Source organism: Giraffa tippelskirchi, chromosome 8 (genome assembly GCF_054371585.1).
Source record: "Giraffa tippelskirchi isolate mGirTip1 chromosome 8, T2T-mGirTip1v1.2.pri, whole genome shotgun sequence".
NCBI lineage: Eukaryota > Metazoa > Chordata > Mammalia > Artiodactyla > Giraffidae > Giraffa > Giraffa tippelskirchi.
The window spans coordinates 20,626,409-20,652,311 of NC_137282.1; the positions used below are offsets into that span (position 1 = coordinate 20,626,409).

Below are 25,903 nucleotides of genomic sequence, written 5' to 3' on the forward strand. Positions count from 1 at the left end.
TACACTCAATATCTTATAATAACCTATAACGGAAAAGAATCTAGAAAAGAATATATATACACACATACATACACAGAAAACACCAGGGACCCCTGGTGGCTCAGATGGTAAAGAGTCTGCCTGCAATGTGAGAGACCTGGGTTTGATCCCTGGGTTGGGAGGATACCCTGGAGAAGGAAATGGCAACCCACTCCAGTATTCTCGCCTGGAAAATTCCATGGACGGAGGGGCCTAGCGGGCTACAGTCCATGGAGCTGCAAAGAGTCAGACATGACTGAGTGACTAACACAACATACATATAAATGAATTATTTGCTGTACACCTGAGACTAACACTACAATCAGCTACATGTCAATAACATTTTTAACATTAAGTGAATAAAATGAAAGTTGTGTTTTTTGCCCAAATCTTAACTCTTCAAATATTTTAAGTTTTTCACTATAATTAAGCTGAGAGAAGAGAAATAATAGGGGCTGAAATCCTAACCTATGTAGATTTTCCATTATGTAATACCTGCTCATTTATTTTTAGATGGAAATTTATCCTGTTTTGTAGGGCCTCCCTGGTGGCTCAGACGGTAAAGAATCTGCCTACAACGCAGGAGATCTGAGTTCAATCCCTGGGTCAGAAAGATCCCCTGGAGGAGGGCATGGCAACCTACTCTAGTATTCTTGCCTGGAGAACCCCCATGGACAGGGGAGCCTGGCAGGCTACAGTCAATGGGGTCGCAAAGAGCTGGACACAGTTGAGCAACTAACACTTTCTATTATTTTGTAACCTTCCATCCAAGGCCTGGATGGAAGGTAGTAAGCATTGATAATGTTAAATTTTAAAAAGCTGAGATTTCAGAGTTAGGTTATTTTTCTTTGGCTCTGCACAGTCAGAGAACAAAATGTGCAATCAGCTTCCATGCACACACTTCATGCCTGTATTAATACACTGTTTACTAAAGCCAGAGCACTCTAGCCATTGCTGTTGAGGAAGAAGAAACTTTCCTCAGCTAAATTCCCAGAATATAGAGCTTGAGTGTGCGGGAGAAATCAACTAGCCTTGACAAACACGTGACATTCACCCTTGGGGGATGACAAATGGATGTCTTCAGCCATTCCATAGAAAACTGGTATTCCTGTAGTGCTTTATGTTTTTCACATACATACACATATATGTATATGTGTTAGGTGCTTAAGTCGTGTCCAACTCTATGTGACCCCATGAACTGTAGCTCACCAATCTCCTCTGTCCATGGGATTCTCCAGGCAAGAACACTGGAGTGGGTTGCCAGGCTGTTTTCCAGGGGATCTTCCTGACCCAGGGATCGAACGTGGGTCTCTGGTATTGCAGGTAAATTCTTTACCATATGAACCACCAGGGAAGCCCTGTTTTTCAAGGCAGATGATAATCTCTTGAAGGGAAGGAATTTCATCTGTTTACCCTGAATACCCTATAGAAGTGCCTCGTCTGTGGCATTCAGTAAGGGTTTGGGAAATAGACCAGCTGTCCTCTCACTTTATACTTTGTGCATGTACGCTCAGTTGTGTCCAGCTCTTTGCAACCCGAAGGACTATAGCTCGCCAGGCTCCTCTGTCCATGGGATTTTCCAGGCAAGAATAATGGATTTGCCATTTCCTACTCCAGGGGACCTTCCTGACCCAGGGACTGAACCTGTATCTCTTACATCTCCTGCACTGGCAGGCAGATTCTTTAGCACTGTGCCACCTGGGAAGCTCCACTTTATACTTTCCCCATCTTTATATATTTTCCTGAGCCCCTACTCAGACGCAGCATCCAAGGTATTGATATCCTTGGCCTGCCTCAACTCAAGGTTCAAGCAGATGAAACCAATACACAGGAGACCCTAAGCACCACGGCAAGTCCCGCTTGGAATCCCGACATCAAACACAACGTTCTTTTAGGGGATGTTCCATGGAGAGAAACAGACAAATACTTCAGTTCACTTCTGATAACACACAGGTCTATTTCTGTTTCCTGTCTGACTCCAGGCATATGAGGACTTTTGACACAAGGAAGGCAATTTGTTTTAGAAATGTTTTCTTTCATTTAGGGTTTGTTTGTTTTGTTTCTGAACTTTCAGTTCACTGACTGGGCCAAATAATTAAATCATGAATCTGGCACTTCAGGCATGTAGATTACATCTTTTTTTTAAGTTGCTTTTACATGTGGCATTTATTTGAAACAAATTTACAGGCAAGAATAAAGCCTTGGATTTATTGCCAATAGAACTGGACTCTTTTGAAACCCTAGACATCATGTAATTCATTTCTACAGTGCGTATTGAGTGTGTGCATGCTAAGTCACTTCAATTGTGTCCAACTCTTTGAGACCCTATGGACTGCATTGGCCGGTAAGTTCTTTACCATTAGCACCACCTGGTGGAGAAGGAAATGGTAACCCACTCCAGTATTCTTGCCTAGAGAATCCTGTGGACAGAGGAGCCTGGTGGGCTGCTGTCCGTAGGGTCGCACAGTGTCGGACACTACTGAAGCGATTTAGCATGCATGCATGCATTGGAAAAGGAAATGGCAACCCACTCCAATATTCTTGCCTGGAGAATCCCAGGGACGAAGGAGCCTGGTGGGCTGCCATCTATGGGGTCACACAGAGCAGGACACGACTTAAGCGACTTAGCAGCAGCAGCGCCACCTGGGAAGCCCTCTACAAATGGATAAAGCCAGTGGTTTGTCTTCTACGTGGCTGTGAAGGGTACTACACCTTGCAGGGGTTAGCAAAGATACAGGTATAGAATTTCAAAGTCTAACTCTGCCATGGGATTAAGCCCAGGACAAACCAGTCTCTGAGTTCAGTGATGTTAAGAGATATATTCATTGTCTGTTATAGCTCAGAGTCATCCTTCTGCTCCAAAGGGACATAACCCTCAAGTACAATAGACATTCACTCCCTAAGTAACAGCAAACAGACTGGTACATGGAGAATAAAGGGACGTGGGCCCTTACTGTTAGGGAGAGGAAGTTTGTGTTTGTTTTTTTGTTTTTAAAGCAGATAACATTTAAGCTGAGATCTAAAGAGTAAGAAGTCAGCTGTGTGAAGCTCAGACTTAGTGATGGATAAGATGAAGGCGGGTGAGTGTGAAGGAGATGGAGAATCCATGCAGGACTCCCAGGCATCTGCTTTGTGCACCTGGCTTGATGTGCTAATGTTCATTCCCAGAGACCGAAAAAAGGGAGGAGAGGATTACAGGAAAAGTCAAAAGGTATGTTCTGGGTTTGTCATGTGTGTGCCGACTATGAGAATTCCCAAAGGAGATGTCAAATACATACAGATGTGTCAGGATCCTGGCTGGAAACCATGGTTATGTGAGGAGAGTTTAATAAAAGGATTAAGCCAAAAGGATCATTTGTTTTGATTTCCATAGGATGTCCCTAGTAGCACTTAGTTGTCTTTAACTTCATTTGAAACAATTTTGTTAGATTGTATTGTGACAGCTGTCATATCAGTACGCATTAAAAAGACTTATCAAAATTGATGAATTTCTGTGTAGCCATTTCAATATTGGAAATGAAAAAAAAAGCAACATTTTCAGCACATTATGCTTTATTATTTCAAGAAACATAAAAATGTATAATCTTCCATCAGGATCCTGCAAGATCACATGTATCTTTGCTGACCAGGCAAAAACTGTTACAGCTTGGCTGGGAAGTCCTGATTCATCTGCCACAGTCACCAGACACTGCACTTTCGAATGTCCATTTATTTTGGTCTTTATCAAATTATCTTATTGGAAAAGATTTCAATTCCCCAAAAGACTGTAAAGGCACCTGGAATAGGCCTTTGCTCAAAAAGATAGAAAGTTTTGGGAAGATGGGATTATGAAGTTGCCTGACATATGGCAAAAGATAGTAGAACAAAAAGGTGACTATGTTGTTCAATAAAATTCTTGGTGAAAATGAAAAATGTGTCTTTCATTTTTATTTGAAAACCAAGGGAACTTTTTGGCCAATCTAATACAAAAGTGTGAGCAGAGTTTGCTGTGCTCAGTCACTCAGTTGTGTCCGACTCTTTGCGACTCCACGGACTGTAGCCCACCAGGCTCCTCTGTCCATGGGATTCTCCAGGCAAGAATACTGGAGTGGGTTGCCATTTCCCACTCGAAGGGAGCAGAGTTTAGGACAAGCAAAGAGAGCTGATGTGGTAGCCTGAAGCTAGTAACCACGCCTAGGCATGAAGGAGCAAGTGAGTGGGGCAGTAACTGGTAGAGAGAGAGAGCGGTTAGGATGGAGAGGCTTTCTCGGTAGGAGCCGTGGCCCTCAGGAGGGAGATCCAGTCCGAGGTGAACCACAAACAGGCAGCTGGGTACTAAATTTATTCACCTCATTCTCCTCCTGCCTTTCTGCTGGAAACTTCTACTGGCCAAGCCCACAGGAAGCGAGAGATTTTCTGTCCACATGGCCCACAAAGGTCAAAGTACCAAGGGCAGAGGGGAGGGTCAACAGGAGTAGAGAGTGAATCTAAGACACCCAGAAAATGTACAACACAAGGCAGTTGGATACACTGAGCTCCAAAAAGATGGATGGGCTAGTTGGAAATAATTGGTGTTGGAATCAAAGCTTTGGAAAGAGATGAGGTTATGGAAGCAGAGAGAACGAAGAGAAGGGACCAAGCACTAAAGCACTCAGACGTTAAGAGCTTAGCTAGACAGTAAAGAGGAACGTGCAAAGACTGAAAGGACTGGCCAGAGACCTAGGAGAGGAAACAAGAGGGCGGTGTCCCAGAAGCAAAACCAGGAGATGGTTTCAAGAGGAAGAATGGTCAGCTGACTCTCCTGAGTCAAATGCTCCTGGGAGGCTGAGAAACAGAAACGCGTCTTTTGGATCTGGCAACGTCATTCAACAAGTCTGTTCGGACTGTGCTTGTGGGTGTCTAGATTGAGGACACCCAATCTAAACAGGAAAGCAGATACCGTATTGTGGGATGACCACTCTGACAGAAACAGGAACGAGTGCCTTTGAGAGCAGAGTGGGTACTGTGAAAAGTCTCCTAAGGATGGGGCTGCCCTGGTGGGCCGGTGGCTGAGACTCTGCACTCTCAATGCAGGCGCTCTGGGTTCTACCCTTGGTCAGGGACCCACACCCGTGTCCACAGCTAAGACCCAGAACAGACAACTAAATAAATAAAATTTCTTTTAAAGTTTCCCAAGGACACTAAATTGATGCATGGAATGTAAATTCTTTGAAATAAATAATGCCAGTGCTAAAAAAGCCTTGCATTTAAAAAAAGAGAGAAGTAAATGAAATTCAGGAAAGTAAACAACTTGGCACTAGTACCTGACTCAGTACCCAGTTGGGAGGATCCCAACAACCTAAATACTATCTTGATTTCAGACTTTCCTGGTTAGATCTACAGAAGATAAACCTATGACCTACGCTTTATTAGCGTGAAAATGTTATTTATTGAAAATTTTCCATGAAAGTATTACGTTTATCCCAGAAATTTTCAACAATGAACATAAAGGAGAAAATTAAACTTACTACTGCTAAAACTAAATCCATACTACTAACTTTTTAGTGTTTTTTTTCCATTTTTTCCCTAAGTTCATGTATGTTTATATAAACATTTCTCTTTAAAAAATGTTTTATATATACTCAGTGGCATGAAAAGGCAACCACAGAATGGGATAAAATATTTGCACTTGATAAGGGGCTAATATCCAGAATATATAAAGAACTCCTACAACTCAACAATAACAAATTAAAAATGGGCAAAGATTTCTCCAAAGAAGACAAACAAATGGTCAATAAACATTTGAAAAGATGCTCAACAACACTGATCGGTAGTGCAATATGAATCAAAACCACAATGAGGGGAGTGGAAAAAGACGGCAGAGAATAAGACGAGGAGATGTACTGCCTCCCCACAAATACATTAAAAACTCCTCAAAATATGAAACCACTCCCACAGAGCAACCTCTAAACCACAGCAGAAGATCACAGGCCTCCAAAAAGGCAAGCTAATGTCTCTGGAACAAGAAATCAAACCAATACTGTAAAGCAATTACCTTTCAATTAAAAATAAATAAATTTTTAAAAACCACAATGACATACCACCTCACACCCATTAGGGTGGCTACTGCTATCGGAAAAAACCAGAAATAACAGGTGTTTCCAAAGACGAGGTGTTATTAGAACCCTTGTGTACTACTGATGTGAATATAAAATGGCGCAGCACCTATGGAAAAAGTATGGCAGTTCCTCAAAAAACTAAAAACAGAATTATAACGCAGAGTCTTGAAGAGATCTTTGCACACCTACGTTCATTAGTCATAATAGCCAAATCACAAAATCAACACAAGTATCCACCAACAGACAAATGGATGAACAAAGCACAATACATACATATAATGGAATATTATTTAGCCCTGAGTAGGAATGAATTCTGACACATGCTATAACATGGGTGAACCTTGAGGACATAAAGCTTAGTGAAATAAGCAGCCACAAAAATACAAATACTGTATGATTCCATTTATACTAGGTACCTGGAGTCATCAAAATTCATAAAGACATAAAGTAGAATGGTTGTTGCCAGGGTCTGAGGGCAGAAAGAAAAGTGGGGAGGGAGCAATGCTGCTGAACAGTAGAGAGTTCTAGTTTTTCAAGATAAAAAAAAAATGTTCTGGAGATTGGCTGCAGAATAATGTGAATGTAGTTATCCCTACTGAACAGCACACTTTTTAAGATGATAAATTTTGTTACAAGTATTTTACCACAATTGAAAATTAAAACATTTTATAATTTTACTTCATTTAAAAATAACAGCTAAACATCTTTTTGTATCAATTGAACACTATTGGTATTATCTTAGCGGTTACAGAAAAGCCTATTTTATTATTGCATACCTTATTTGATCAAATTACTGTTTTTTTTTCAAATTCAGGTTTTCTACAAAACCCAAACATCATAAACAAACTGCAATGGATAGCGCTCAGCTACTTCTTGGACTCATGTGAATTATTTCCCTAGAATAAATTCCTAGAATGGAATTGTTGGGTCAGAAGGGAGTGGGACCATGTCAAGGGTGAGACTGGGGTGGGAAATGCATCATGAAAACCAATCAACAGAGACCTGAAGTGGGGTGTGGTATCAATTGTTATATAAATGTTTCTGATTGGAAAAAGGGACTGTAACTTACTCACTCATTTATTCCTCATCTAAAACGAACTGAGATTCTGCCATGCGCCACTGTTCTAGACACTGTGAAACCTTGTTGCCCCATGAGATGCTCTCTTATCCCTCAAGGAATTTAAAGACTAGGGAAGAGAGAAACAAAGAAATCACCAGCTTCAGTGCGGCTTGGTACATGAGGAAAGGGAGAGGGACCCAAGGGCTAATGCCGGCCAAGGAGGAGGCTCACCAATCGGGGAGGCTTCTCCATGGGACTAACTGTGCATCAGTGGGCTGAAATTTGAGGGACAAGTCCGAGTTACCCAGACTTTGAGAGTGGATAACCACATGGTATAGCACAGCTCCAAGATGGCGCCCAATGGTCCAGACCTCCTGGATCAGGGCCGTTCTGAGTGACCAACAGAGAAGATAAGTGGGTGAACTCTGAGACTAGGTTAGAAAAAGCACTGCAGCGTCCTTCGTGCTCTGCTGGACTGTCTGCTCTAGAGGAGGTCAGTGTTCGGGCCATTCGAGCAGCCCTGTGAAGAGGCCCAAGTGAAGAGGCACCCAGGCCTCTGACCAAGAAAGAGCCAGGGCAACTCACCAGTCAGGTGAACGAGCCATCTCAGCAGTGGATCCTCCAGCCCAGCGGTGACTGCAACCCTGGCCAACGTCTTGACGGCAGCCTCGTGAGGGAACCTAAGCCAGAACCAAGAGTCATGTAAGTAATTACTGGTTTCATAAGCCACGGAAAAATTTTGGTGGATTTGCTTCTCAGCGAAGCAAGGAAGTTAGTTTAACATACTACATCTGAAATTTCTAACAATGGGAGATATTTGGGGTGACCCCAGAGAAGGTTACATGTGGGGGACCAGCAGGAGATGGAAGGAAAGCGGGGGGAGGTGATCCTCAGCCGTGGTACACTCTGCCCCCCTCCCTCCCCCGGCCAGTGGACCCCGTCTTGTTCATGTGTTAGGTGGCATTTGGATGAGGTCACACCAGGAGGACGTGTATGTAAAGGACAGTGAGCCAAGGGGAGACACTCAAGGGTGAGCAGAGGCAGAATGCTCTGCTCAGCCACCCACAAAAGAGGGGCCACTGAAATAGGAAAGAGGAGGAGACAGAGGAACTCCAAAAGTCAGAGTTTCAAAAAAGAGGGCGTGGTTAATGGTGTCAAAGGTAACAAATCTAATAAGGGGACTTTCCCTGGTGGTCCAGTGGTTAAGACACCACTCTTCTATTGCAGGCGCACGGGTTTGATCCCTGGTTGGGGAACTAAGATTCCCCTGCATTAAGATCCTACATATCACTGCATGAGGAGAGGGGAAAAAAAAAAAATTAAAGAAAAAAAAAAGGTCTAACAAGGCCTAGAAATGGGCACTGGAAGGGTCACCCTTTGTGTCCTTTGTTAGGACTGATGAAATACTGGGTCTGACCGGAACACCAACAGTCTTTCAGCGGCTCATGGAACACCTGTCGCTTCTCTGTTCCTTTGTCCCTTCCCACCTTCTCTTTTGGGCTTCCCTGGTGGCTCAGGGGTAAAGCCTCTGCCCGCAATGCGGGAGACCCGGGTTCGATCCCTGGGTCGGGAAGATCCCTTGGAGAAGAAAGTGGCAACCCACTCCAGTATCCTTGCCTGGAAAATCCCATGGACAGAGAAGCCTGGTAGGCTACAGCCCACGGGGGTCCCAAAGAGTCAGACATGACTGAGCGACTTCACTTTCACCTTCTCTTTTCTTCACTTCCCATTGGCCACCTGGCCTCTTCCTTGTTCCCATCTCAGGTGTCTATGCTTTCTGCCTCTCACTGCATCGAAGTCTCCTCACTAAGGTCCACACTGCTCCCTCCTTCCCCACCTCCAGGCTGATGCCCATCACCTTCTGAGTGTGACCTCCGATGGGTCCTGCAGTTGAAACTCCCATCCCCATAGACACACCTTCTCTTCCGTCCTCTGCTCTCTTGCTCCCCCTACTGATCACTCTACAGGCCACATCTTTTACCTGATCTTGCTTTTTGCCTCTCCCCTTCTCTAGGGTGTCAGCTTCAGCAGTTTGAACCCTATCCCCAAAATGGAGGATTCAAGTGTTCTCCAAACACCAGTTAAACGCTGCAAGAATAAGACACAGTTCCTGTTTTCAGGACTCGTGAACTCCGATCACAGGGTGACAGCTGCTACATCTGAAGCATGCAAAAGCACCAAGAGGTCTCCGAGGAAGGAATGAAGGAGGAAGCAACTTCGGAGCAGAGAATACAGGAGCAGGAGAAGGGCATCATACTCTGATGTGTCAGGACCATGGGGGTGGAGGCGGGGACCGGTTGAGGGCACACTGTAAGAGGTCTGGAGGCGAGCACACTCAAGAGCCTTTAACCTATAGGCCAGAGACTCTCAAACTGTCCCCTGCGGAGTCCCAGGGCCTCATACCTGCCAGGCCACTGGCTGATGGCAGCCAGGCAGGATGGAAAGGGGTGTTCTAGCCTCCACTGGTTTACATATCATGCTTCTGATGAGTCCTTCTCCTGAAGGCTCCAGTCCCGCCCACCAGCATTTTGAAAACCATCTCGGCCGGTAATAAAACCTGTGGCCTTCAAGAAACACCAAGTCCAAGGAGAATCAATCATTTCCTTTGGCCGACACAGGAGGGCAGGCCAGGCTTGGGGGCGAAGGGGCGGGGAGGCGGGGTAAGAATGTGCAGGTGTTCTTGGTCAGCTTTGGCAGCAGTGGGGTGCAGAAACCAAGCCTGGGCTCTAAGCAGGGCTAGAACTGTGTCAAGGGTCGGCCCGAGAGCAGAGCGGCCGTCCACGCGCGTAACTAACAAATCCCGCATCCTGGGGCGCACCTGTGATCGGCGCTGATGCACTCGCTGCTGCCCAAGACATAAAGCAGCTCGCGAAAAGACCCACACCCTCATTTGGTGGCAAAGATGGGGTTAGCTCTACCCAACTCTGGCGTTTTTAAAGCATTGTTTACAGCTCTAAACCACCAGATAAAAACAGTGTAACGGGGCGGAATGAGACAAGGGCAGGGAACGCGGCAGGGGGAGGGGGGCAAGGACCAGGGGCGGGAGTGGGGGGTGGGAAAGGGAGGCAAGGGAGTGGGGCAAGGGGACTGGGCTGGTCCCTTTCGGGCCAAACCCGTTTCGTTATCTGCCAAACCGGAGAAACTTGTGCTCTTGCAGCCACCTAGTCATTCTACGACATTTCTTTGCTTCTGAAAAGTATAACAAGTACACGAACGTGCCAGATCCCCATTTTCTGTCCGTTTCTGGGAAGATGAGGCGAAGGGAAGGAAGAGGAGGAGGTTTCCTTCCTGCATCACACCCATATCTGAAAACGCTGACCTTCGGGAGTCCGCTCGGTCCGGGGGTGGCGCGCCGGGGTCTGCCTGGCTGGCTGGAGGCTACGTGACTGCGCGCTCGCCGCGCCCCCAGCCGCCCGGGACGGACGCGTGCTCCTGGCTGGCCCCGCCCCCGCAGCCCGGGCGGAGGGGAGGGGCGGCCCCTCGGCCTCCCCCGCCTCCCCCACCCCCTCCCCCGCCTCTGAGCAGCTCCAGGTGTCCACGTCCTGGGAACCTTGGACGCTCCAGACGCAGGCACCTCCTCCTCCTTCCCGGATCCAAGACGCGAAAGGTCACCAATCTTGAGTCTTGGCTTCCTAGTTCTTAGACTCACAACTTGGTGAGGCTCCCTAAGGGCCCTTCCGGATGATCTAAGGTCTGGGGCTGTGGTTCCATGAATGATGCTTTTCCACTCTGCAAGCATCAATGAGACCTTATCTGTAAAGCGGCGTGAGTTCCTTGCGATAAAAGTGCTGACTTAATTTGTCACCCATTGCTTGTAAAGTCGACTAAAATGGCATTTTAAAATCAACATTTACTTAGATGTAACCCAACCATAACAACCTTCCTGTGCAGCTTGCCAAATACTTTAAATGTCAGGCTAGGATCTGAATCATTACTTCATTTTTACAGATAAGGAAATGAAACATTGTTTGTTATATAATAGTAATCACCATGGTATTATTATTACTGAAAGTGATCCATTTTGAGTGCAAAACATAAATTGCTAAATACATGTATATCTGAGAAAGTCTTCTGGAGTCACTTTCAAAGAATGCTCCCCATCTGATCTTACACAAAAGGAAAGAGCAAAGCGATGTTATCTTTTAAATCAAGAAAATAAACAGTTTTCTATTTTCTTCCCTCGTCTGTAAGCACTGACATTTGAGAGGTTTCTCACCAGCACTTGAGCCTAAGTATGGCTGGGGCAATCTGGGGGGTACCTAAAATGATGAGTTGGGAAGCGGTAGAAATGGGGTCTGCAGATTTTAGGGAAATATTAATACCTTCTTGCTCCTTTATTGGTTGTGTGGCACGGTCTCCAAGACCCCTGAAAATGGTGAGCAGGGTAGAAAGGAATGAGATTTGTCCACATCCTCTTGCTCCCTTTGTGAGGCTTGGGTGATGAATGTCCAAGGAACCTCAAGGTCAAGATGTCTAACTGGTCTGGATGGGCGTGGTGGAGGTGATAAAGGAATCCCATCTCCAGAGCCCTGTGGGTGCAGTTCAACCTGCATTGCAGGCCTAGGAGACATGACCATGATCCTCGCTGCCGTATATATGAGGCCCAGGGAAATTGCCTCCAGTATAACAGCTGAGAAGTAATAGGACCAGCTTTCAGACCCAGCCATCTCAAGTCTAGCTTCAGAACTGTCTTCTTGGAATCCAGGAGTCCTTGGACTCCATCAGAGTGATGGTCCTGGGATGGCAGAGTCTTGCCCAGGGGAGGAGATGTGGGTCTCTCTAACCTACCATGAGCTGGCTCCAAAGCAGGGGGATTTGTGGGAAAAAAGGCTACACAGGAGTTAGCAGCCTATGGACCATGGGCTGCTCCTGCCCGTCACCAGTTTTTGTACATCTAGCCAGTTAAAACTGGTTTTTACACTTTTTTTTTGTTAATAGTTTTGGGAGAAATAATCAGAAGAAGAGTATTTTGTGGCCTATAAAAATTATATGAAATTCAAGTTTCCCTGTCCACAAGTGAAATTTTATTGGAATGCAGCATGCTCATTGCTTGCATGTTGTCTGTGGCTGCTTTCACATTGCAAATGCAGAGTTGAATGGAATGGATTCTTGTTATTCTTGTTAACAGCCCTTATGTTCTATCAAGTCACCAGGAATACTAAATAAGCAATACTGAGCCACTGCCCCTAAGGGAGATACATGGTTAAGTTCCTGCAAGCCTCTGGCCACATTTTTGTTAACAGATCAATACATAACCTTATGTTTTGTATTTCTGTATACAGAAACATTATTTTAATATATATTGCTCACTCACTAAGACTGAACTCAAGACCAACTGCCGTGTAACTCATGCTTGGACAAAACTTATGTAACACATGAATTTTCCTCTTTTAAAACACATCACCGTCTTCCTGTGCGTGGGAACACTAGACAGCACTGCAGAGCACTGCACTGTTTTAAACAGCAAAGTCACTCACAAAATGAAATAAACATGACACGAGATGGATTCCAAAAAGAATGCTTGTGTACAGTGTGTGAGCTGAAATATGAAGGCAGAAGTTCTCCTTGTTTGCCCTCACTGCTGAGAACATGGGTGTCAGGTGATCGTATGTTTTGCTGCTCTTCACACACCCATGGTGGTGGTTTGGTCACTAAGTCATGCCCGACTCTTGTGATGCCATGGACTGCAGCCCACCAGGCTCCTCTGTCCATGTGATTCTCCAGGCAAGAATACTGGAGTGGGTTGCCATTTCCTTCTCCAGGGTCACACACCCATAAGTGACTGCAAATGCATGCAAATATTGATCTAGGGGGCTTCCCTGATAGCTCAGTTGGTAAAGAATCCGCCTGCTACACAGGAGACCCCAGTTCTATCCCTGGGTTGGAAAGATCCCCTGGAGAAGAGAAAGGCTACCCACTCTAGTATTTGTGTGGAGAGACTTTTCAAACTGTGAGGCAAAGCTTCAGTGTCTTCCCTTCATGATCTGCTTTTGATTCAACAAACATTTATCTATACTTTTATATTTGCACGAGTCTGTGCTGAGAGTGGTAAGCTGTTCAGAGTTACTAGTTTAAATAGGAACACCCCCCTGCCCCGCCCCCGCCTTGGTCAGCAGGCTTCCCAGGTGGCGCTAGTGGTAAAAAACCTGCCTGATACTGCAGGCAGACATAAGAGACATGGCTGAGCATCCTGGGTCAGGAAGATCCTCTGGAGGAAGACACGGCAATCCACCTCAGTATTCTTGCCTGGAGAATCCCTTGGACAGAGGAGCCTGGCGGGCTACAGTCCATGGGGTCGCACAGAGTCGGACACGACTGAAACAACTTAGCACACACGTCCCTTGTCAGTATCCTGAGAAGTGAAGTATGCAAGGCTGCTGGGAGGAGAGGAGCCTTGATACACAGGGCCTGGCCACTTTTTAACTCGGATCATCAGTCTCTGAAACGGATTAAGCAGTTTGCTTGTTAGGACTTTCTGAGATCCAGAAAGGGTGGAGGCAGTTTACAACCTGAGCCCCTGATACAGTGGGAGGAGGGAGACAGAGGGAAGGTGCAGAGGTCTGAGGAGTGAGGCAGTACCATCAGGCAGACAGGAGGGACAGGGACTTGTTCCGCTGAGTTTCAAGTTGAACTCTGCACACTCCCATCTCAAAAGACAAGGACAGGGAACAGAAGGTCAGTTCTGAGAGCAAACTCAGTTGAGGAAAGTCTTTCTGCAGCCCTTAGGAGTTCAGTGTGTTAGTCGCTCATTTGTGTCTGACTCTTTGTGACCCCATGGACTGTAGCCCACCAGTCTCCTCTGTCCAAAGAATTCTCCAGGCAAAATCCTGGAGTGGGTTGCTATTTCCTTCTCCATGGGATCTTCCCCACCCAGGGATCAAACCCAGGTCTCCTGCATTGCAAGTGGATTGTTTACTGTCTGAGTCACCAGGGAACCCTTTTCTAACGTGGGGTCTCTCCTAGTGGACCCAGCAGATGGAGGGGCCTCAGCTCCACAACCCAAGCAGATCCAAACCAAATGCCTAACTGTGTCCTGTTCTCCTCTAAGGGCTTCCCTGATGAAAACACAGCTCTGTGGGGTTTTTTGGTTTGTTTTTTTGGGGGAACCTAAGGATTAAGTGTCAAGTATTTACTTTTCTGATGTCTGTCTGTATCCCAAGAAAGAAATCAAAGTACCAAAAAGAGTGATGGACTGAATAATTTTGAAACAACCCTTCACAGGGAACTCTTTCTCACTAGCCAAAGGATAAGACTTAAAGGCATCTGTTCATGGGCTTAGAGAGACCCTATTTTGTGTCATTAATTGAGGGACAGTCCAGGACATCATCGACTCAATGGATATGAGTCGGAGCAAACTCCAGGAGATAGTGAAGGACAGGGAAGCCTGGCGTGCGGCAGTCCATGGGGTCACAAAGCGTCGGACGTGAGCTAGTGACTGAACAACAACAACAAACCATAGACTTTAGAAATAGCTGCGTACTGTGGAAGGTGAAACCACTAGCAGGCCAAGCCAGGAATTTTTTTCAGGAAATGGTTTGGGGTCCACCCTAGCCCGTGAACAAGTCCCAGCTTTATTTTACAGAGAGGGCTTAAGGTGATCTGATCCTGGAAGATTTTCAAAGTCCACTACCCCCTGAAAAAATTCCAGCAATGCTTACATTGTACAGACAGAAAGCTTGTGTTTCTCTCCCAAAGCCCCTCCAGAGTCTAGTATACCTGAAGTGCCTTCGTGCATACCCTGACCCTTCATCTAGGTGACAATTTTCTTATTCCTGTCTCTTGACACAGAGACAGATACTCAGTTTAAGAAGTAGTGTCCTAAAAATCTGAACCCACTGAATTTCCCCACTAGTCATGTCGTTTCTCCCAACTACCAGGACTTAGTGGTATCAAAGGGGTAGTCATGGATGGAAGATTAAGGAACAGGATGTAGGTTACAGGATTACAGGATGGATAACAACAGTGTGACCTTCCCCATCCCCCACCCCACAAACACACACACCTCAGGCCAGCAGCTCAGCTTGGACACAAACTGACGTGATTGTTAGGCACTGCAGTGTGGGCCCGAAAATCCTGGCTGGGGGGCGGAGTTCATCCTAGCCACCGGAAGCACTAACCATCTACTTTAGCATCTGATCTTATGGAGAAGTATCATCCAATGAGTCATAGATCTGGGTCTCTCTACCTTGAAATCTGTTCCTCTCTTCCGCCTCCCCAACCCCTATGCGTCATGAGCCTCTGAAGGTTTCCAAGCAGCATCTTATACCTGAGAAAAGTAGGTGCTAAAGATAATGCTAAAAAGAAAAAGAAGTGTCAGATGAGTAGATGATAAGCCCTTTTGTGGAAAGAATTAATCTGAAGGATGTGTCGAGTCCAGAGGTCTCTTCCTGGCTTGGTGGAATCCTGGACTCCCCTTATGGATCAGGTTGGAAAATCCCAGTGTGACACCTCATCTTTGAACTAGGATGCAGCCTCCTCCCATGGTCCCGGCGGTTTATACGGATGTACTTCAAGGGGACCAGAATGTGGAAGTAGCAACAGGAGTCTGAACCGAAAACCTCAGCCCTTCAGCTTCATATACATTTAAAACATTTTTTTCTCCCTGTTGTTGCAACCACATTCATTCTCTTCATGCCTCTTCCAGAGGGGAGGCTTTAGGCAAAGATAAGGGGATGTGAGGAGAGACCCTTTATGTGGAAAGAGAAATGTAGAATAGAAAAGAGAGGGTGGCAGTTAAATTACATACAGTATGCTTCTTATTCATTAGGGACAGATGTCTGGCAGTTCAAAGATTGTAAAGGTAGCATTTCCCCAAATGCTTTTGTAAGCCTAGATTGCTGTTTGTGAGCTGTTTGTGCTGAGTGAAATAGATACCTGAAGACTCTATTGCTTGTTTTTGTTTTTTAAAAAGAGAGCCACTTATATAAGCGAGGGGTTAAATGACTGGTGAAGTCGGCTACGTTACAGCGCACCTACCAGGAAGTACGTGTAACAGAGCCCCCCTGAAAATGGCCAGGGTAACTCTCAGTGCAGACAAGGAGTGCAGTTACACACAGCTCTGGTAACGCTGCAGACGACTGAGATCTTCATTACAATCGGGGAGAAATGCTCATAGGACGCATTCAGAGCTGAACCTTACTCTTGCCATTTTCCAGAAAGAAATTTTTGCCCTAATTAAAATTTCCTCTAGGCTCCACTAGTCCTAACTCTGAGGATAAAAGCTTATTTATATCCATCTTCTCACAGAGTCCAAACTGATAATGAGAAAAAGATAACCACCATCCGGTGGCTGCGGGCATGGCCTGGAGGAAGAGATTCCTGCATCTGGCAGACCCAGACAGGTGGCCTCCTCTCCAGCATTTTCCTGAGATCGGAGACTTTTTTTTTTCAGAGTGCAAAATGCTTCTCATTAAATACTTGTGGTAATGCAAAAACAATTTGTTTTTAAACACAAAAATCCTTTAAACACAAGAATTCACGAAGACATCCATTGCCAGCAGTGGACGTTGAACAAAATCACCAGCTTGAGTAAAAGGCAACTTTAAAATTGTGCATTTGGTTTCTGACCTTGTCCAGATAACCCTGTTTATTTGTATAAACTCACTGTCGCTCCTGTATGTATCATAGAGGTCTTCGTGTACAGTCTTGGATTATTCTAGGAATGCAGATCTTCTAGGGACATTTTCAAGTTCTCTCTTACTTCTGGGTATTTTGAGGAATGTTGAAGCCGTTCTGACCACCATCCCAATTAGCCATGAGAGCTTTCCTAGTGGAAAATACCCCTTCTACATCCTCTGTCTTCAAAGGCAAGTATCATTGTACAGGCTTCCCCGGTAGCTCTGTGTAAAGAATCCGCCTGCAATGCGGGAGCCGCAGGTTCCATCCCTTGGGTTGGGAAGATCCCCTGGAGGAGGGCATGGTAACCCACTCCAGTATTCTTGCTGGAAAATCCCATGGATAGAGGAGTCTGGTGGGCTACAGTCCATGGGGTCACAAAGAGTTGGACATGACTGAAGCAACTTGGCACGCACGTGTGCACACATTGTTGTAAAACAAATGGTCTGTGTTCTGCTCCACACACATTTTTGGAGTTCTGGAAATATGCCAGGCACTATGTTACGTGTTGGGAATAGAGGCAGGAGTAAAGTAATGTTTGCCCCTAAGAGGTTGCTGTCTGGTAGCAGAGCCAGACCAAAACCAAAACACAAACCCAGACAGTGACAGAAGAATCTGGGAAAAGAGAACCCAGAGGGAGACTTCACCCACCTTGGTGGGCTTCTTAGTCTCTGGAAGGATGGCTTAGAGTTCGCTGGGGAGGATTTAAAATTTTCCATTCATCTCTGTCTCAGAGTGTTTGGAAATGTGAGCAGGTGGGACCCTTTGGTCACCTCTGGAGATGCCTGTGGCCCTGCAGGTGGCTCCCAACTCACTAACTAGGACAGCGACTAAGGGCCAAGCATTTGCTGTGGGTTCCTAGGCCCTTTGCCAGCCAGGGTACTGTTTTATTTTTAATCCTCAGAAGCTTCATATTTTGAAAACTGATGTCTATCAATTAAAGTGTGTTGATTAAGTAAACCTATTTTTCTCATTATAATTTAATAACTTAAGTGACATAAGCGCTCTGTGTGTTCAGACGCTCAGTCATGTCCTACTCTTTGTGACCCCATGGACCATAGTCCTCCAGGCTCCCCTGACCATGGGATTCTCCAGACAAGAATACTGGAGTGGGTTACCATTTCCTCCTCCAGGGGATCTTTCCGACCCAGGGATCGAACTCGCGTCTTTTACACCTCCTGTGTTGGCAGGTGGATTCTTTACCACTAGCGCCACCTGGGAGGTCCTAAATGATAAATAACTATTATTACTTATAATCAATTTAATGGCACATAACTGCCAGGTGAAACTGCTGCTTATCACAGGATAGCAAATGACACTACACAGGGGACGATGTGGTTTCTTATAAAATCAACCAAGTGTTTTAATTAGCTTGTACAGGCTTATTGTGCTAAGGCATGATTTGAATTATACTTTTCTTGCCTTTTTTTTTTTTTTAAAGATAATGAAGTAGCAACCAGTTCTTTTCTCTGGGAAACACTAACTTTGTGAAACAGGGACTCTAGGGCAATTTCTGTCTTTTTTAAAAATTGATGTGCACATTTATTCTATTTAATTGAGTTTCTCAGTTGACGCCTTTTTTCCATTGCACTTCTCCATGAGGCCTCCAGGCCTGTATGGAAGGGATGCAGAAACAAAATTCATCATCTTTAACCTAGGGCATTCGTGAACCTAAAACATCTAGTTAGGGAGAAAACCCCTTAGATTCCTGGTAATTATCCAGCCGCCCTTCTCTCCCCATCCCAGGGTCCTGGGATCTTTTATAACATGACCTCCAGGCCCTGTGGCTTGCACAGCACAAGTGGCTTCTCTATTCTTCCCCGGGCCAGGACAGTCCATGATTTCAGCTACCATCTACTCTTCCATCCATGCATCACACCAGGCTTCTCTCGGGAACTCCTAACATAGATCATGTCTACCACCCGTGGGACAGCTCTGCTGAGACTCCTTCGAAAGCCTCAGTGCTCTCACAGCTGAACTCACTGTACCTTCCAGCATCATCCCAGCAGATCTGTTTCTGCTCCTGAATTGCTTATCTCAGATGGCAGCCGCCCCTCCACCCAGGCTCTGGGGTGGGGTTTAATCCTCATCCCCAATCTCTCATTCCATCCAGACTGTCACCAAGCCCTGTTGTCTACCTCCTAACCAACTGTGTTCCCAGTGCCTCCTCTTCTCTCGTCCCCGGGGCACCCTCTGGGTCCTGGCACCCATAATCTCGGGGTGGGGGGACTCTTGTGAGGAACTCAGTACTGCCTTCCCGGCCTCCAGCCTTCTTACTGGATCCACCCTCTACACCACTTGCAAACTCTTCTTTTAAAAAGTCAGATATGATTCTATTGCTTCCTGCCTTTAAAGTTTTGCAAGCTTCCCACTGCCTGTAAGGTGACATTCAGATTTTTGAGAAAAGTATGCAAGGCCCTTGTCCACGTCCCAGCTCCTGCTTCTCCCAGATCTTTCTCCTGCCACATCTTCCCTCTAGAACACCTCCTCCCACGTGCAAGTGAAAGTGAAAGTTAGTCACACAGTTGTGTCCGACTCTTTGCGATCCCATGGACAGTAACCTGCCCAGCTCCTCTGTTCATGTAGTTCTCCAGGCAAGGGAGTACTGGAGTGGGTTGCCATTTCCTTCTCCAGAGGATCCTCCCAACCCAGGGATCAAACCCGGCTCTCCTGCATTGCAGGCAGATTCTTTACCAACTGAGCCACCAGGGAAGATGTTTCCCATGTGCAAAGCCCTCCCAACATCCTCCCCAAGCCAGGCTCCTCCAAGCTGCCCATCATCGCCCCTGCCTGGAATGCATTTCTGCCCTCTCCCTCGCCTTCATCCTTCAACACCCAGCTCAAATGTCATCTCCTCCTCAGAGCGACGGGGTGGAGTCACCACTCCAACACATTTTATTGAAATGAATTCTCTGTCTGCGTCCTTGAAAAGACTAGAATCACCTCCAAGTCAAGAGGGATGCCTTATACTTCTGTGGCTTTCCCTTGTTGATATCTAGTAGGTATTCAACAAATGTTTGTTGAATGAATAACCAAGTAAAAATGGAGGGCTAATGCTGCTGAATTCTAGAGACTTCATGAAGAAAAGAAACTGTCAGGTCTTCACCACTTTGCTTATGGAGTCTGGCTACCCGAGCTTGGACAGTATTCATCTTAATTAATATTAATTTGATGAATATGGATAGTGTATTTTAGGCACAAGTTTAAACCAGGAAAGAATAAGAAACAGATATCTAGAAGTAATGATACCTAGTACTTATTGTGCATTGGGCAAGGTTCTATTAATCACTCTTTGTATAATAGTTTCTTTGCTATTATTATGTCTATTTTGCAGATATGAAAACTGAGGTTAAGTAACAATTTCTCTGAGAGTATATGCTTAGTGCCAATGATGGTTTAACTGTGAAAATCTGCCCAGAGTCTGTGCTCCCACCTGTTGCACAAAATGATGTCTGTTGTTTTTGTTGTTGTTTAGTTGATAAGTCATGTCCGACTCTTTGTGACTCCCATGGACCGTAGCCCACCATGCGCCTCTGTCTGTGGGATTTTCCAGGCAAGAATACTGGAGTGGGTTGCTATTGCCTTCTCCAGGGTACCTTCCTGACCCAGGGATCGAACCCGAGTCTCTTGCATCTTCTGCACTGACAGGAAAATTCTTTACCACTGAGCCACCTGTGAAGCCCCAAACGACCTCTAGGATAATATTAAAAATAATAATAGCTAATTGACTCTGAGGGCACACCACATTCTGAGCTGTGTTCTCAATGCTTTATGTGATTTATCTGATGGGGACCCAGACAGTTTAACCTAGCCGTGCTTTGATTTTCTCATCTGTAAAATGACATAACCATGCCTCCCAACCTTATAGGTGTGCAGTGAGGATTAAGTAAGATAATAGATGGAAACACTAGGATTGTGCAGACCTACACGCTTAAGTGCACAATAATTCATGTAACCCAATGGCCACCCACAGCTTTAGGGAATATCGACAGAGAAAGTAGACACAACACTCCTGGCTGACAGTGACATGGGTCTCAGCCCTAGAAGAACCAGAAGTGTGAATGAGAGTCACACTGGAGCACCTGATGGAGGTAAACTCAGAGGGAAACGGCTGTCATCAAAGCATTCATGTGCTGTTTTATCGGAGAGGAGAACTTCAGCCCCTCCAGGTGACTGCTGTCACCCTAATGTGACTTCTGGCCCATTTGTTGCTGCAGTTTGAAGCCTAAAGGCAGTCATAGACTCTTACAGGGTTACTGCTTCCACTTCTGGAAGATCAGATGGTGGGATTTAGTTATCTTGAAAGTCTCATCCAATTCAACATGCTCTGACCCCACAGCCCCAGGCTCTGGTTGACCAGGATCCTTTCTCAGTCTGTCCTTCCTTGCTGTCCCAGAGGAAAGCACCTTCCTTTTTTTCTTAAAGTCACCCTTCATCTTGTGAGCCCATTCTGTCCCTGTAACAGAGGGACTCTGAGGCTGTCTGCATCCCTCCATCTCCATGGGCAAATTCCCTTTGTCCTCAAACCTATGCGTGTGCCCCTGAACTGAAGAAAACGTTGCCCCAATCCGCTTTCTCCGACTCCCCTGCTGTGCCTTTAGCTGTCCAGCTTAGTGAAGGACCGTTAATTCTCTCCCCGGTGCCTTACCACATCCCGTAGCATTCCCTCATATTGCTGTCCTTGCCCAGTGAGGGCAATGGGATAAAGAATTTCTCAGCCCATCTAGCAGAGATAGGCTGAATACCTGTAAATTAATAGAAGCAAGAGCAATACAAAGTGACCTTCCTGCTTTGCAAATTGAAGCCTAAGAAACCACTTGAATGATTTTTTGTTTTTATGGTGTTTTTGTTTTGTTTTGTTTTGTTTTGCTTGTTTGTTTGTTTGGAGGGATGTGGGGCAGGAAGAGGAAGCATATGGAGATGTGAGAGATGGAAAGAGATGAAGGAAGAGACAGAGGGAGTCTTCCAGGCCACCTGGGAAGCCAGGGGAGGGCCTGGAAATAAAGCTGGTGGGAAGGCATGAGGAGAGAAAAGTCACAGGAGAGAGGAAATATCAGTGTGAAGGAACAGGGGCCAGAGTGAGGGGAATTCAAATGTCAAGAGGATGTGAAGAGGAGGAGGTCAAGGAGTTTAGTGTGAAAACTGAAGTAAGAAATGGCATTTCATTAGGCAACATGAGAAAAAGCATCTGCCTCTTTGTGTCTCCAAACACAGAGGTAGGTGCAGAAGGGGTGATGGAGAGTTAAGAATTTTAGTGAGTATATTTTAACGATTAGATTCTCTTGCTTGTCTTCTCTCTATTCTGTTTCTTTCTTTTGCTTGCTCACTTGAGGGTTTTGTTGAGAGGCATGGCCCCTATATTTCCTGATTTTTATCTTGATTGTTACTTTTCTTGGCATAGAATGGGTTTAGGATCAGAGAAAATTGGAAAGTAGGCCAAAGCCAAGAAATTAAGTTATCAGTCTTAGAAACTGCTTTCTTAACGGTTAGGTCTGCTTTGTTATGAAATGGGGGAAAAAAAAAGTCGGCAAAAATGCGATCCTGAAATTTAAATGGCCACTGGTCCCTTTGATGTCAGGCTGACCTATCTCCTGGAGTCGCTGAAAAGGGGGAGTTCCTGGAGGATCCTGTTGGACCTCTTAGGGTCAGCCAGCCGGACCTGCCCACGGGTGGCAACGTGGTGAAGATTAATCTAACCAAGAGTGTTTACGGCATTAGGTTGGTTAAGAACAAACATCTACATCCTTATCCTGCCTTACCAGTCAGGTTGCTTGGCTTCTGGAAATTTATCTTCTTTCCTTTCCGGATGGTGGCAGGAAAACATATCCCATTTTCAGAATTCTTGGTCATGGGGTGAAATATTCTCTAGCTCTTTTGAGATATTGCAACATTTTGCACGGCCCCAGGGACTTCACATCTCTTCTTGCTTTAATAATCTTTACAGTCTGTGTGACCTCTTCATTTCCTGCTTTCCTGGAATGATATTAATGGTCTATTCATATTTTTACATTTAAAAATACTGCAACAAAATAGAGCTCGACTTATCTTTGCTATTGAAAAAAATACATCCTATCAGCCCGGGAAGTCAAGAAAACTGGTTTCTCTGGAACTTGACGTTAAATCCCCCGTTTCCTTGATGAGTTATCTGAGCAGGGCTAGGAACCATCACTCAACTACAGACCAGTGACTGGGAGGAGTCAGTGGCCTTGGACAGTGTTCAGCTTAACAGCCTTCCTAACCTATTTTTCATTAAGGAAACTCTCAAACCATGTACCAATAAAACATATTTCACACATAGTTCTAAAACCCTTCTAGACCTCATTAGCAGTTTTAAATAATATGTATCTTGTTGAAAATTCAAAGAAAACATTGTTGTTCAGTTGCTAAATCATGTCTGACTCTGTGACCCCACGGACTGCAGCACACCAGGCTTCCCTGTGTAAACTGTGCTGTTTAATACCTTAAATCTTTGACAACTCTGAAAAAGAGTGGAAAGCAGTAAGCAGTGTAGTGAAGAGTCCTTGGAAGCAAAAAGCTAGGACCCACTGTTGAAGATGTATCTTTATCTTAGAGTTGTTACCACCAACTTTTAAGTTCTGACGCCTCACACATATCAAACCTGGATCAAGAACTCCTATCACTATCTAGAAAAAATGGTACAGGTGAACCTGTTTGCAAAGCAGAAATAGAGACACAGATGTAAAGAACAAATGAATGGATGCCAAGAGGCTAAGGGTGTGGGGGTGGTGAGATGAATTGAGAGATTGGGAGTGACATATATACACTATCAATACTACTATTTAACTAATTAAAATAGAAAACCTACTGTATGAAGTGAAGTGAAGTTGCTCAGTCGTGTCTGACTCTTTGAGACCCCATGGACTGTAGCCTACAAGTCTCCTCTGTCCATGGAATTTTCCAGGCAAGAGTACTGGAGTGGGTTGCCATTTCCTTCACAGGGAACTCTACTCAATGATCTGTGGTGGCCTCAATGAGAAGGAAATCCTAAAGAGAGGGGATTATGTATATGTACGACTGATTCACTTTGCTGTACAGTGAAATTAAAAAAAAGAAAAGAACTATTACTGAAGGACACCCTGGGCTCTGACAGCTGCTGCCAAGGGGCTACTCTCAGCAGCACGCAGGAAGGCCTAGACACCAGTGACAAGGGAAATGAAGGGACAGATGTTGACTGTGAAGGGACCACTGTGGTTCCTCGACAGCAGCATCTGCCAGGATGCCTGGGCCTGCGACAAGCCTGGGAGAACATTCTGAATGACAAAGCATTCTTTCAGATCAGCTCCAGCTTATCTCTGGTTTGGTTGTGTAAAAATACTCCACCAGCAAAGAAAAGAGGTCATCCAACTCAAGCGTGAGAAATGCAGGAGCTGGCCACAGGACAAGGGACACACAGTTTTAGCCTTGTGACTGGTAGAATAGTTAGTGGGTACTATCTGACCTGAAATGTGGATTTCTACAGATACTGACTAGATTTATTTTTCCTGCCTTCCTCCTCTTTATTTTTCTTTCTCCTTCCTTCCTTCTTTCTTTTGTTCCTTCTTAGAGGATTATTATAGGTGGTAGAGAGAGAAGAATTGGATTGCTTGGAATTATTCTCAGATTTTTGGAATAAAAATTACACTGTCCAGTTCAGTAGCCACTAGCTACCTAGAACTATTTAAGTTAATAAAAATTAAGTAAAATGAAACATTCATATCAGATCCTCAGTCACATTAGCCACATTTCAACAACAGTCACGCGTACCAGTGGCAGAATGCTATGTTGTACCGTGTTGTTGTAGAATTTCTTGAGTCCCTTTGCATATATTATATAGCTGCTTTATTTCTTTAAGCGTCCCAATGTCTTTAAGCTTTTACATTTATAAAATGAGGCTAGTAAGGTCTCCTTCAAAGGACTGCTCTGAGATTTAACTGTAATAGTACTTCAGTAAAGCATGTATTTCAGTACCTTGCACATTAATAAAAGGGTACCTCAGCAGCAAGTCCTCTCAGACTTGAGCCAAACTCACTTGTATTTGTCAAGTACCTGTAACCTACGAAGTTTTTTGCAACAATTTCCTCAGAAATCAGACAATTTTTACAGGAACAAGTCACTGTTTTTTTGGGAACAGCATCACCCAATCGTGGCTGATGTCGAGTCATAAAAAGAGTAAGGTTTTTGCTTTCCACGGTGCTTTGTATCTTGATAGAAAAGAGAAAGAAAGAAAGAAATGAAAATCCCCTATGAGGAATAACATTTCTAGCCCTCAACTCACGTTTTTTTAAAAAGTCTAATGAGATGAAAAATCTCTCCAAAGAGGTGTTTATACTATAGGTGTCAACACAGCTTTGGGTCCAGACAGGCAAACTGGCTGCTCTAATGGGAACTGTGTATACACAGCGAGGGTAATTACTTTGGCTACAGCCACCGACATGATTTAGCAAACCCCCAGCCTGCAAAGAACTGATCATTCCCTGGAGAATGGGTCCAATTTCACTGCAACTGCACAGACCTACCTGAGTTTTCCCTGCCACAGGCTCTTTGAGGCTTTTTGTAATTTACATTCCTTAGGCAACTGGAATTTAAATTCCTTAGGCAAATTTCATCCTGATGGAATACCAAGATGACATGCATGCCATGATCTCATTGTTTAGGCTTTCTGCTTTAGAATCATGTATGTATGCTTCAACAGGCAGGTGAGGGAAAACATGTGGGCTAAATCCCACTTTGCTTTCATGAAGGATCCTTTACCTTTCAATGTGCTCTTGCTTTTCAAAGCACCTTCACACATGTCAGTGGCACTTCACAGTATTCTTGGCTGGTGGAAAGGGCACCGTGACGGACTGCAGAAAATCACAGGACTGGGTTTCTGAGCTTGGGCTGCAGATTAAGGGGACTGTAAAGACCTATTTCCCTTGTATCCATGAAGCAATGCAAGACCCACCCAGGTCAGGTTGGTTGCAATCAGATGACACGTCAGATTTTTCTGCAGGTACAGATGGGGAGGAGCGGGTCTTCTGTCTCACGGGAGGCATCACTGGAGTCTTGGTACACCGCAAATCACATATTCAGTTTGCAAACAGAACTACAAATTCTCTAAACCATTAACCTGAAGCAAAACTTTTGCCTTATA

At 45.1% G+C, this 25,903-nt stretch overlaps 1 protein-coding gene across 3 annotated transcripts in view; it reads right to left on the bottom strand.

Moving 5' to 3' along the window:
- Positions 1–13,160: 13,160 nt before the first annotated feature.
- The window catches only part of DLC1 (DLC1 Rho GTPase activating protein), a 512,426-nt gene continuing 499,683 nt past the window's right edge, over positions 13,161–25,903 (bottom strand). For 2 of the 3 annotated variants that reach the window (XM_081520934.1, XM_081520942.1), the window contains 2 exons: positions 22,530–22,743; positions 13,161–13,594 (listed from right to left, as the gene is read on the bottom strand). In XM_081520934.1, the coding sequence (XP_081377060.1) occupies positions 22,617–22,743 (127 nt within the window). In that variant the 3' untranslated portion in view covers positions 13,161–13,594; positions 22,530–22,616. Of the gene's footprint in view, positions 13,595–22,529; positions 22,744–24,709; positions 24,972–25,903 lie in introns of those variants that run through there. The other variant, XM_081520939.1, reaches the window with a different exon arrangement.